Source organism: Gymnoscopelus microlampas, assembly GCF_963454915.1.
Source record: "Gymnoscopelus microlampas genome assembly, chromosome: 11".
Lineage (NCBI taxonomy): Eukaryota > Metazoa > Chordata > Actinopteri > Myctophiformes > Myctophidae > Gymnoscopelus > Gymnoscopelus microlampas.
In genome coordinates, this window is record NC_139948.1 from 39084113 (window position 1) to 39098186 (window position 14074).

Sequence of the window (14074 nt, forward strand, 5' to 3'; positions counted from 1 at the left end):
TTGAGTGAGAGACTGAATGGAGGGGACATTTGAACACATTTAGCATTATGTCATGGGCGAGTGTGTGGGTGCGTGTGTGGCCTGGCTGGTCCTACTGTGTTCTTTTTTTGCTGGGGTGATGACGAGACACTTATGTCCTCGTCCTCCCACCTCCATGTATCCCAGCCTGGAATGTCTGCCTGTCTCCTTATGTGTCTACATGCCCAGTTAGGAGGCCGGTGACTCAGCACCCTCCTCCACTTTCACACGGAACACAGTGAGCCCTCCCACCGGTGCGGTCCAGGTCCATTTCAGCGGCCCCTGCCAAAGCTACAAGCTTTGCTGTCTTTGTCTGTACCCTTCCATGATCCCACCACCGACGAGGAGATCCAGCTCAAGCTATTTTCTGTCCTCCTCGCCTGGACAGTCCATGTCCAGGCCTTTTTTTTTTAGGGAGTTTGAACCGGAGGCACAGCTCGCCTCGCCCTCGCCAACCCCCCGGCTTGACATTGAAAGCTCACATTGTCTGCAAAACGTTACACTTCTGGCCTTCGTGTTAGCAAATATCTGCTCCGGCGCTGTGTGTCCAGCCCCGTATTTACCATGCCTATAAAATGTGTCTTCAGTAGGGAACATTTCCAGACATTGCTCTCCCCTCCCGCCTACCCACCAACACAACCCGACCCCCCCCCCTCCTACCGCCCTCCTCCACTGTTGGCACAGGAGTGAAAAGATTTTTGGGCGAGCGGTGGAGCCCTCTTTTGACAATGAGAAACCTCTGTCGGTCTGACAGGGCTTTATAAATGATTAATTGTGGTAAATGTGAGGGAGAATGCTCCCACCGGGGAAGACTGGCGTGGTAGGTGTGTGTGTGTGTGTGTGTGTGTGTGTGTGTGTGTGTGTGTGTGTGTGGGGGGGGGGGGGGGTTGTATGGCATGTGTTCCCTCCATCGCCTTGTCGGGACGGCTGAATCATTTTCACACACTGCCAACTGAACGCGCAAACAGTGGGTCACGCCAGATGAGCGTATATCTTTAGGATGTCTGGATCTTCATTGACTTAGCTCCACGCTAGTAGAACGAAAAATATCCCCGAGAAACTTTCTCCCTAGACTTGTGTGGTAGGTCTGAGCAATATGACCTCAAAGCAATATTACGATTATTTCAAATGTTTGCCTCTATTACCATGCATGATTATAACGATTATAATTATAATTTTTCTTTTTTGAAAATAGCCGATCTACAAGCTCGCGTTGTGAGCAATTTTCACAATTTTGGTAGGCCATCAATGTATAACGAAGTATCATACAGGGTTAAGTGGTTAATCAGACTAATTGATTTAGTTGATTATAAAAAATCTATTAGAATTACAAAAAATAGTTTGTGTAAATTTGTATAAGAAGAAAGAAAAGGAAAAAAAGTTCTTTATATATATTTCCACATATTTCCGGTTAATTTCCCAGCCCTACTGTGTGGCCTCCACTGTGGTGAGCCTGAACCAGATCAACTTGTTCTCTTTAGGCTCCGTGCCAAGGCGAGACTAGCCAGTTGGGACGAGCCAGTTGGGCTAATTTGTTTAGGATTAGAATCTCTTATCCCTGTCGTGTCCAACTCGTATGTCATATAAACAGCTGGGCGAGGTGGTGGGAGAGCTTCGACCGCCCCCTGTAAGCCAATTCTATCTGTGCAACATATTTGAAAAGAAATTCCCAGAAACCCTCTCACAGAGCCCCCCCACCCCGGAGTCACAAGCAAGTAGCTGACCACCGAGCCACTCCACAAACACGGGCTGCCAACTTACTCAAGACGACCACAACGCGCTCTCACACACACCAACACGAATAGACACCACACACACGCTCTTCTTTCTTCGATCCTGCCTCGTGCCTCTTCTGAACCGTCTTTCTACCTCTGCGCACTTCTGGACGTGCGTCCACACCCTTTTCTCTCTCTCTCTTTCTCTCCATCCAGCCATCCATCCATCTGCTTCTGCCTCTCACTCCAGTTCTGCCCACCCCCGTGGTGACCACATCCACTAAAGTCACTCCACAGGCACGCAGTGTGGAGAGTGATGCAGGCGTGTGCTGCTGGCACTTTCCCCCCACCCCCACGCTGGGCCAGGCTCCAGGACCGTACTGCGTGGTCTCTCTCTCTCTCTCACTCACTCTCTGATTCCAATCAGATGAGCCCCCCCGCCAGGAGTCTCGGAGGACGGGAGGTCCGCTTCGCTCCCCGAGCCGGAGCCCAGCCACCCACCCAACCCAAAAACAAAACCCACACAAAGCCCGGTGGGAGGGAGATTGTCAAGCAAGGGGCAGCGGTGCAGAAAAAAAAAAGAAATAACACAAAAAAGGCCAGGCGCTACAGTTGTTTCCGAACCAAGGATGAATTTGGCTACCAGTTGCACTAATGTTTTCAAGATGACTATGACTGTTTGAAGGAAATCCCCCCACTTTAGTAGCCATCTGAAATTCCTCCTGTGTTTTATTGTGAGGAAGTAGGCGCTGGGTTAGTCAGCGGCCCTCCAGGGTAGCGTGTACAGTCTGTCTGGGACCGTTGGTGTGAGCAGTCGCTGGCTCTAGTTGGAGATCCCCCCCACTCGCCTCCGTTACAAGAGAGGTTCTAGAAGTGTGTGATTTGTATTTATGTCTGTATTACGCGTGTGTAAAGTCTGCCTAGCGTCCGTCTGGATTTCTGGGCAGAGCATGGAACAGTTCAGCTAGAGGAAGCTCTAATCAGAAAGACATTGTCACAGAAAAGGAGAGAAAAACCCTTTCAAGATTAATTTCCTGCTTGCGCTATGTTTCTCCTTGGTAAGTAAAGACTCCAAGATGTCTCTTTCTCTCTATTTCTTCAATCCCTTTCCTTCTTCCTCATTCTCCACTCCTAAAACTCGTGTTTCTCAAAGCGTCTGAGAGGAGAGGAGTGTTGATCGAGGATCACAAGCTCAAGAAAGTTTGCGATGATTTTATGCTCTTTCGAACCGGTCTCGGATCAACACCCCCTGCTCTCTGGGATGGTTTATGATTTTGGCGCCTACTTTTGCTGTGTCAGGGAGCTCAGTTCAACGGAGTGCCAGAGATCGCTACCGCAAAAGCCAGCCGCAGATTTTACGCCGGCTCGCGTGGGGGGAAATGAAGGGGCCGATGTATTATTTTCGTCTTTGATCATCTGGCGCTTACTTATATTGATGTAATTTAGTTGAGATGGGGTTTGGAAGGGAGTATGCTTTCTCGTGGGAGATGACATAAGGGTAGAGAGAGTGAGCAGTGATCACAAAGCACATGCTTTAGAGGTTTATAGAGGCTGGCTGCGACACAGTACTTTACGTCAACTGACTCAAGCTTACGCCTGATTTATAATTGGGTGCCGCACCAAAAATAGCCGATTTACAAATTGTAGATCGGCTATTTTCAATGAGCGACACCAGCGCACCACTTATATGAATCAGACTTTATTGACCCTGGGAAAGGGGAGGAAGCTGCTCTCAGACACTGCTCTGTGTGTGTGTGTGTGTGTGTGTGTGTGTGTGTGTGTGTGGGTGGGGGGGGGGGGTGGGGGGGTGGGGGGGTGTGTGTGTGCGTGCGCGCGGTGCGTGCGTGTGTTTGTATTTCAATCTATCAGCATACCTTCCTCTCCTCCCTCACCGGTGTTTGCTGAGCAGTGAGCTGTGGAGAACAGGTTGATGCAGTCACACCTGCGCTCTCTCTCTCTCACTCTCCCTCTCTCCCTCGCTCTCCCTTTCAATTGTCACTGTCTCTCTCTCGTCTGTCTGGTCTCCTTGTCTAGACGACGCGTCCATCCGTCCCTTCAGGCGGCCGTCGGTGGATGACACAGCGAGAGAGGACGACTTCCTCAGCTCGTTTTTCAAGAGCAGCTGGGGATATACGATACGTGGCGAAAATCCTGTTGTTAACTGTATCTCGTCCTAGACAATAGATGCAGTCATGTGTGTTCCTTGGCGTACGCGTGGGCGGGGGTGCGAGCGAGTGCGTCTCCCCAGAAGGGAATGTCGATCTGAAAAAGAACATCGCGTCGTGGGTGGATGCCGGTCGTCTTATAACAACTCTCGTTCTTTCTCTTCACTTTGTTGGCCCGGGCTTCAGCCTGGATCCAGTGTTATTACTGTGAACCTGAAAGGCACATCAACATCACCAACAACCACTCACCCCGGTGTCAAATTAACGGGCATTGGGAGCACAATCGCAGCCCAAAACGTGTCACAAATTATGACACCTACGGTACCTTTATTTACCCAGGGTAGGTGCCAGGCATGAGTGCTCTTTTTCAGCCATGCCCTGCACGCACGCACATGCACTCACACACACACACACACACACACACACACACACACACACACACACATACAGACACACACACACACACACACACACACACACGCTGAGTAGCTCCACTGGAGCAGTTGGGGGCTCAACGGCACTCAGTGGTGGAAAGGAACTAAGTACATCTACTGTTATTGAGTACAATACTTGAGTATCGTACTTAACCGAACCTTTCAAACAGGGGTCCGGTGCAGATAGATAGATAGAGACCGCTCTGACCGTTGACCGGCTGCATCTGCCCACTGCTGTTCTAATGGTTCGCATGCAGCCTCCTCGCCTCCAGCGCTGTTTCCCAGTTGTTCCCATGGCAACCGCGCCTTCTTCCCTGCCTGCTCCGCCTCCCCGCCTGCTGTTCACTCCAGGCCATCAGTGGGGGCCTTCTACACAGACCTGTGTGTGTGCATGTGCATGCGTGCGTGCGTGCGTGTGTGTGTGTGTGTGTGCGTGCATGCGAGCCAGCCTCTTCCATCCCTTACACCCACGCTGTAGAGAGGATGTAGTGCTATAGCCTACATTTGTGGATGTTTGCCTATACTGTATGCATACGTGTGTGTGTGTGTGTGTGTGTGTGTGTGTGTGTGTGTGTGTGTGTGTGTGTGTGTGTGTGTGTGTGTGTGTGTGTGTGTGTGTGTGTGTGTGTGTGTGTGTGTGTGTGTGTGTGTGTGTGTGTGTGCGTGCGTGCGTGCGTGCGTGCGTGCGTGCGTGCGTGCGTGCGTGCGTGCGTGCGTGCGTGCGTGTGTGCGCGTGTGATGTTGACAACAACTGAGGGAGAAGGTGGGGGTTTAGATGTCAGGGAGGGAGGTGGGGATCCCCCCCCCCCCTCCCCTCCCCCCCTCCCCATGCTTCCCCCCTCCTTTAATTCTCTAATAGGATTAATCTCCATCCCTGTCAGGGATCGGTGCCGATTAGGACACACATGACCCCCGCACATTTCTTAAGCGGCCGTACTAGACTTAAGACCCGGAGAAATAAATAAACAGCGCTTCTAAAAAAAAAACAAGAAAAAACTGAAAAGAAAAGAGAGAAAAAAAAAGAGCCCGGGCATGCAGAGAAAACACACGTTACAAGGAGCTGGCTCTGGCAGTGGCAGGCTCGGAGGGTCCGTGTCGGCCCTTTTAACCCATTAAAGCCGGGAACGCATCTGTGTCATTTTAGATTTCTTTGGGATATTCAAAAATTGCAGATATACAAGCTCATAGCGCAGCACTTTATGAACTTGTAGATCTGCAATTTCTTTGAAAAATCGTTAACATTTTTAAAGCGAAAATTTTTAACTCAAATCTTTGCTTCTGGGGGTCCCTGGAACTAAATATTTTGAGATGGGGCTCGGCGGCCAAATACATATAATTTTGGGGGTCCTTGACATGAAAAGTTTGAGAAGCACTGATTATAGCAACATAAGCTTTTTCAAAAAACTGTGAAAGAATCTCCCCTAAGCAAAGATTTGAGTTAAAAATGTTTGCTTTAAAAAATACATATATTCAAAGATTTGCACAAATGTTCATGATTTTTCAAAAATAGCAGATCTACAAGCTCATAGTGCGGCACTCGGTGCCGCACTATGAGCTTGTATATCTGCTATTTTTGAATAGTCAAAGAAATCTTCAACAGACGCGTTCCCGGTCTAAAAGGGTTAATAAGCTACTAAGTAAACAGTGTGGCGGGCACCAGCGCCGAATGCTCTCACGCCTCTGACCTCCGCTCCACTTCACCTACGTTTGCTTTGGTTGGCAACGGCGCCCACCCCCAGAAGAAAAAAAAGAAGCAGCGCCTGGCCTGGCCCCCGGGCCAGCCCAGCCCAGCCCCTGCTTTTACAACCTGCGTGCTTTCTCACCAACACCTCTCTGATTCATTAGGCCAGTGGTTCTCAAACACTTTAAAAGCCAAAGACACCTAAATCGATGTGTATTCGGCTGCGGACCCCCATATGAAAAGGTTTTGTAGAGACCCCTTAAGCGAAGATTTGTGTTGTTCATTTTTTTTTCAAAGTTATTAAAAAATGGTTCAAGATTTGTTGTCTTAAGTGCAAAATAGGTTTTAAATGTAATGCTATGATATGATTAATTTAACTGAGGGGGGGGGGGTCCCCTGGAACCCCCTCAAGGTCCCCTGGGGGGGCTCCACACCTTACTTTGAGAAACACCACATTAGGCCTTGTTTAATAGGGCGCCGGTGCAGGCAGAGGGTATAGTGTGTAAGAATGCTGCAGCATCCTGTCATAAGACAGACAACAAAAAGAGAGAGAGAGACAAAGAGAGAGAGAGAGACAAAGAGAGAGAGAGACAAAGAGAGAGGGACAGAGAGGGAGCTTTGACTAGTTTAGTGCTCAGTGGGAGATCCCTGGCGGCAGTCAGCAGGTCATGACACAGAGAGGGCGGGGTCAAGGCCTGTGAGTGACAGGCTATGAAGTCAGCGGTGCACCAACAGGACAGAGGTGATGTCTGTAGTCATCATCATTCTGTGTCCACACCACTGTGCCGTCTGCCCCTCCTCCTCCTCCTAAACCCGAGCCGATGGCTGGTGTTATTCCAAATACGGACTCGGGGTCAATTCTAATGGTAATCACGCATGGTTAACCTGTAAGCGAGCCGGTTTTGTAGCCCCAAAAGATGCAGATGCCTGCCGGTCTGGCCCTCCATCTGTCTGTCTGTCCCCAACTTTGGTCCCAAACAACATACCTCTGCTGTCGGGCAGAAACCAGCTTTGTCCAAAGTATGAACTTTTCAGGAAATGAAGAAAACAAACATGTTTTTAGAACAACATAATAATGCCTCATCAAAGTTGGTACGGTGACTTTATACACTGTCAGATACTGTGTCCTTATATTATCATCACTTTACCCAAATACAGCTCAAGCAGAGTTGGGAGGTTTTTGACCATTAATGTGGATGTTTTTTTTTCTAATCAATGATGGACAAAACAACTATCTCCACAAGTTGGAGTTAGCTGGTTTGAGTGACAGTTTGAGGATCCAATGGAGTTAGGAGATTTAGTCAGAAGCGCTCTTTAATACTTTTCATTGGTTCAATATTTGTAACCCCCCCCCCACACACACACACAGGGTGTTCAATAGCACTGATTTATTCAAATAAAAAAAAAAGTAGAAAAATGGCCATAGCTGGTTTCTGCCGACAGCGATGATATTCCAAAATGTACTTGCTGGATGGACTTGGAATTAGCTGTGCAGCTTCACGCTTCCTGGAGGACGAACTCTACTGATTTTGACCCCGTGACCTTCCATTTAGCGCTACCCTCACACCAAAATTTCAATTTTGCACGCCAAGATATCTCATAATCTAATAGGCAGATTGCAGGATCAACACAACTGATTTTGATTCGTCTAGCGTAGTACTTTTCAACCATTTTCATATCAAGGTCCATTATTTATTCGGCATTGGAGCCACAGACCACCATTTGATGAGATGACTCTCAGACCCAAAACTTTGAATATTTTGTTATCGTTGGATGAATACGATTTGGTCCACAATTCCATGCTGTATTGATGTTATATCATAGGAGAGACAACAAACGTTGATCTATAGGTGCTATTAGTGGGGCTTCTAGACTTTTAGTCTTGTTAAATTTCAATTGCAACACATTCAGATGCCCTAATCTACTGCTCCATCCCCATCTTTACCTTTGAGGATACTGTCTCTCCTCTCCTCTCCTCTCCTCTCCTCTCCTCTCCTCTCCTCTCCTCCCCTCTGAAGCCGGGGGTTTTGGTGTCTTTTTCTCTTTGTCACTCTGGCTTTCCCCTTCCCCTGTCTCTAGGGTAGGCCCTGTTAATAATGCAGAAGGATTAGGTGATTCATGTGGGCCGGGGAGAGCTGGGGCTCTTTCGGGGTGATGGGCAGAACAGGGGCGGCTCCTCCCAGCAGCCCCCCAGTACGGTAGCCTGGGTGAGAGAGAGGGATGAATGGCTGCTCTGGCATTAATTAAATTAAGATCATTTCTCACCGTTTAGATTATGCTTTTACGTGTCTCAGGAGACGCCAGAAATTAGAATGTCCAAGATGGAAAGGTTGACGATTTTGACAAGTTGCTCTATTCCATCTTTATCTTGTGCTGCCATACTGGGTGGTGCAGGATAACTGTATATACTATGGATAGATGGTGTCTGTTACTGCGTAGATGGTTTCTGTTACTGCATAGATGGTGTCTGTAAGTGGATGGGTGGTGTCTGTCTGTAAGTGCATAGATGGTGTCTGTAACTGGATAGATGGTGCCTGTAACTGGATGGGTGGTGTCTGTAACTGGATAGATGGTGTCTGTAACTGGATAGATGGTGCCTGTAACTGGATGGGTGGTGTCTGTAACGGGATATATGGTGTCTGTAACTGGATAGATGGTGTCTGTAACTGGATGGGTGGTGTCTGTAACGGGATAGATGGTGTCTGTAACTGGATAGATGGTGTCTGTAACTGGATGGGTGGTGTCTGTAATAGGGATGGGACGATATGAAAATTCCCTATAATTCTTAATCGCAATTACAACGATATTAGCGCGATAATCAAAGTATGCTTAAAACTTAAAATGCAACTTTTGTTAACCTCTTGAACCCCCAGCATCCCTATTCTGGGGGGAACATTCGCCAAAAATAGCCGATCTACAAGCTCACAACACGTTGTGAGCTTTGTACCGTAGATCGATCGCCTATTTTGGGCGAATCGATTTGTGAGTGAAATCAGTGTTCATTTTGACAGCAAATTCTTATTTAGTCTTAGTCTTAGTCTTTTGAATAACACACCATTTAGTTTTAGTCCTACTTTAGTCATCTGAAATTGTTTAGTCTTAGTCTAGTCTTAGTCGACTAAATGTCGAAATCTTAGTCTTTTAGTCTTTTAGTCTTTTAGTCTTAGTCAACAAAATGAACACAAAAATAATGAAATAAAATGCACTCTTTACAGGTCTGTTTTGTATCAAGTACAGGGTTTAAGTGGTACTGAATTTGCAGCAAAAAAAATCACGATAAATTAAAATCTCCACAATACGATTATTGTGTGTGTTACTGTGTTTTTTTATCACGATAAAGGATAATAACGATTATCGTCCCATCACTAGTCTGTAAGCAGTTGGTGTCAGTAACTGGATGGATGGTGTCTGTAAGCGGATAGTAAGTTGAGTTCCTCATACTGCGGGTCTGCAAGGTGGTCTCCATGGAGATTGGAGTGACAAGCGGTGGCAGGGAAACATGGAGGAAATGAGGGACAGTTCACAGCACAATCAACCCTTACAGGTCCACAGTCGTCCACTTTTACCACTCTCACAGAGTTGACTGTACACAGAGGATTTTACTGTGTGGTTTACTGCAGGTGTGATTCTTATCATAATCTGGCTGTTGTGTGCCCCCCCGCCCTCATGTAATGTATACGTTCACCTTAGCATCCATATATACCTGGCTGATTGGCCACGCGGCTTTAGCCATAGCTACTGCTATCACTGAAGCATGGCGTCAAGCTAAGGCGTTCTATCCCCACCACCGGCACGTCCACATAGGCAAACTATAGGCAATTGCCTGGTAGGGTTGGGATCGTTTAGGATTTTAACCATTCCTTAACGACTCTTATGTTGTCACATAAGCTCTGGCACAATTCCCACAGCTTAGTAAAAGCAAAAATGGGTCACTTAAGTGGGAAGTCAGAATTCCTCAGAAAAAGGAGTTATAGAATCTCAAGAAGGGGAAGTGGTCCCTGTGTGTATTCGCAACCCAGCACAACAGTGGTCCCCACTCCCCAGGTTGATTCTTAAAGCCTCAGTTATACTTAGTTGCGTGCTCACAACGCATCACGAATGCGACGCGTTGTGAGCTTGTATACGTATATCTGCTATTTATGGCACGCAACACCAGTGTGCAACTTAGCATAAACCAGGCTTTAGTCAGGGTGGTGGTCCATTGTTCACAATCAGTTGAACACTTGGCAAGGGGCAGCAAAATGTGGTCCAACTATTCAAAAACAAGCCTTTTGCCGAGAAATACTGTATATCAATCACATTCTTCAGCAACACCATGCCCCCTTTCTGTGTGATACATTAAGTATTTATTTTTACACATATTTTGTTCCTCATGTGGAACAAACCTCCCTCTCTTTGCCGTGTGGTTTTTTTCTTCTTTCTCAAATCCTGGAAACCATTTTATGTTGCAGCTGTAAATGTGCTCATTAAATAGTAAGGTGTCTGTTATGCATTTACCTTGTCCACATGTGAGTGCTATACAGGTCTCTCTCTCTCTCTCTTTACCTCTCTCTCTCTCTGTCTCTTTCTTTATGTCGCTCTCTCTCTGTCTCTCTGTCTCTCTCAGTGTCTGTCTGTCTGTCTCTCTCTCTCACTCACGCACGCACGTGCACGCACGTACACGTACACACACACACACACACACACACACACACACACACACACACACACACACACACACACACACACACACACACACAGGATGGGTTTAAGTGGTTTTGGAGGTAGAAGTTTGCTCCGCAGGCTGAGCGTTGTGAGATAAGCTGAGGGATTGTGGGGGATTTCCACCTGTCTGGACCTATGGCACTGGAGAAGGAGGTGTGTGTGTGTGTGTGTGTGTGTGTGTGTGTGTGTGTGTGTGTGTGTGTGTGTGTGTGTGTGTGTGTGTGTGTGTGTGTGTGTGTGTGTGTGTGTGTGTGTGTGTGTGTGTGTGTGTGCGTGCGTGCGTGCGTGCGTGCGTGCGTGCGTGCGTGCGTGCGTGCGCGTGCGTGCGTATGCACAAATGTGTGTGTATATGTGCATACTGTATTTTCACGTCTGTGGAGACTCTTAGTGTGTAGTGTGTGTGTGTGTGCGTGTTGTCTGGGCTCCCTACCTGTCACACTGATTAAGACTTTCCACCCTGCAGCTCTCACAGAAGGGTTGATTCACGTTTAGATTGATTGATTTATGGCGAAAGGAAATCACACCAACTATGATCGCATCAGTCAAACACAACAACAATCCTCAGTGTTAATTTAAGTCAAAGAGTGCATGTACACATGTTACCAAATGGACCCGTAACACTCTCTGAGTTACAAATGGATACATTAACAAGGATTTTATTCTCTTAAGGATACATTTTTACACCCTCCCTCAGAGTTAATTTGACACTCACAATTTTTTCAGACTGCACTAGGTTCTCCAAGGCTTGTGCTTGTGTGTGTGTGTGTGTGTGTGTGTGTGTGTGTGTGTGTGTGTGCGTGTGCGTGTGCGTGTGCGTGTGCGCGTGCGTATGTGTGTGTGTGCGTACGTATGTGTGCGTGGCGTGCGAGTATGCCTGCCCTCACCCAGTCATTCTCATGCATATGCATTAAAGAGACTTCATGGCTATGTGACTTGGGGGAAATGAATGTGTAAAGTGCCGGGGCGCCCGGGGGCCCCCTTGCTCAAGTGTGCCGGCGGCGGGGTGCGTAATGGGAACGCAATTTAAGTGGCGGTTAATCAGTGTGTTTTCTCTGCCTTTGCCTCCGCAATGCATAATAGACAATCAGCCCTCGCGGTAGCACGGGCGTCGCTGCGAATGGTCAATTACTCATTGTAGTCCCTCCTGTTAAGCCATTGAGACCGGGAACGCATCTAGTGTCATTGTAAGATATCTTTTGGCTATTCAAAAATAGCAGATCTACAAGCTCGGCGCAGCGCGATGAGCTTGTAGATCTGCTATTTCTTTTTAAATTTGAAAATGTGTGCAAATCTTTGAGTATACAATATATATTTTTTAAAGCGAACATTTGTACTTGAATAGCCAAAGACATCTTAAGATGGCAGAGATGCGTTCCCGGTCTTAATGGGTTAAACACACAGTTCAGCCAGCCGGGGACAGATTGCCTCGCCGGTTCCATTATTGTGTGGAGAGGAACAAAAAAAAACACAGAAGCAACATTATACAGTATGCCTGAAGAAAGGAGAGAGGAAGATACAGGAAGGAAGGTGTGTGTGTGTGTGTGTGTGTGTGTGTGTGTGTGTGTGTGTGTGTGTGTGTGTGTGTGTGTGTGTGTGTGTGCGTGTGCGTGTGCGTGTGTGTGTGTGCGTGGGGGGGGTGGCAGAAACAGAGACTTTACAGATAGATAGATACAGAGAGATAGTGAAATGAAAGAGGCTTAGAAGAAGAAGCACGTATGTATGTGGATCTGGACATAGAGGAGACGAGAGGAGATGAGAAGGAGAAGAAAGGAGAGAAGAGGGGGAGAGGAGAGCGGTTGTAAGAAAGCTCCGGTGAAAAGACCGGATGAATGGGGCCAAAAAAAGCTGAAAAGAAGAGAGGAAGAGTATGGGATTGTCATAGGGAGTTTGTGAGTCAGACAGAGGGAGAGAGGGTGGGAGAGGGAGAGAGAGAGAGAAAGGCGGAGGCTGAAGTGGAGCAGAGCAATAAGAGAGATTGAGGGCATGAAAGTGAGAGAGATGGAGAGCATAAGATAATGGAGGGAAGGAGAGAAATTGAGAAAGGGACACCGGGGAATAGGAGCGAGAGAGAGAATGAGAGAGAGAGAGAGAGAGAGAGAGAGGGAGAGAGAGCGAGCGAGAGAGCATGAGAAAGTGTGTACTCAGCTGTGAGATGAGACCTCTGTCTGCCCATGGGGAGAGCAGAGAGAGAGAGAGAGAGAGAGGAAAATACGAGTACCACTGTCTGTGGGTTGCTCTCTCTCTCTTGCTCTCTCTCTCTCTCTCTCTCTCTCTCCCTCCCCACCCCCCCCCCCCCTCCAGACCAGCATTCAGATCTGCCTGAGTTAACACTTCTTCTCCCTTAAGGTCAGTGGAGTCCATGTGTGTACATGTCCTCGTATACAGCTGCGTCCAGCGCTGTGCGGTGCTGTGCTGTGCTGTGCTGTTACTGTAGACGTTCAGGTAGCCGCTACGCTGACTGAGTGTGTGACTCGCTCTGAACTCCTGGCGGCGGCAGCAGAGGACGCCACGGTGTGAGCAGGACCATCTCATTCGTCCCGTTCGATTCGCAGTCGTGTTATGTTATTCTAACTTAGTGGCTCTCAAACTTTTTCATGTCAAGGACCCTCATATTATTATGTATTTGGCCGCGGATACCCATATGAATATGTTGTGCCAGGGGCCACATTTGTTCTTGATTTTATGCTATTTTCAAATGGCAAGAGGCAGTGTTTGGAGGAGTCGAAGTGGTTCAACAGATTTTGATGCTATATTAAGTATTTTCTTAAACTTTTAACTTATTTTGCTCCCTGGAACCCATCAAGGAATCTGGATCATCAAGGAAACCTTGAGAACCGGTGTTCTAACTTTGTTTTTCTTTCTCTCTCTCTCTCTCTCCCTCTCTCTCTCTCTCTGACACCAGGCAGTGGACTGATGGGTAACTCGTCGGCCTCCTTCATGGGGAGCTTCCTGGCCAGCAGCCTGGGCTCCCCTCCCTCGCACCCGTCCCACCCGTCCCGGCCGCCCTCCTCCCCGTCCTCGCCCTCCTTCCGCGGCGGACCCCATTCCGGCGCCTCGCAGATATGGTTCCCCCACTCGCACGAAGGTATGATAACACAAAGACCCATGTGTGTGGTCACGTACATAACAACATACCTATCGTCACTGTCGGGTGGAAATCTGTGTCCAAAACCGTTATTTTTCAGGAAATGGAACGACATCTTTCAGAAATAGTGAAAATAGCCGATCTACAAGCTCAAAAGGTGTCGCGATGCGGCTATTTTCACAACTTTTACTTGACATTCTTGTACGACGAAGTAGGCGTTAATTGACGTAAAAAACATGAAAAGTTTAAATATGGAGATACAAGGTTTCTGT

The 14074-nt window shown here is 47.7% G+C and overlaps 1 protein-coding gene across 3 annotated transcripts in view; it reads left to right on the forward strand.

The window, feature by feature from the left end:
• bahcc1a (BAH domain and coiled-coil containing 1a) overlaps positions 1-14074 on the forward strand; it is a 105527-nt gene that overhangs the window by 33213 nt on the left and 58240 nt on the right. For 2 of the 3 annotated variants that reach the window (XM_084070908.1, XM_084070909.1), the window contains exon 3: positions 13620-13802. In XM_084070908.1, the coding sequence (XP_083927034.1) occupies positions 13620-13802 (183 nt within the window). Of the gene's footprint in view, positions 1-2671; positions 2792-13619; positions 13803-14074 lie in introns of those variants that run through there. The other variant, XM_084070910.1, reaches the window with a different exon arrangement.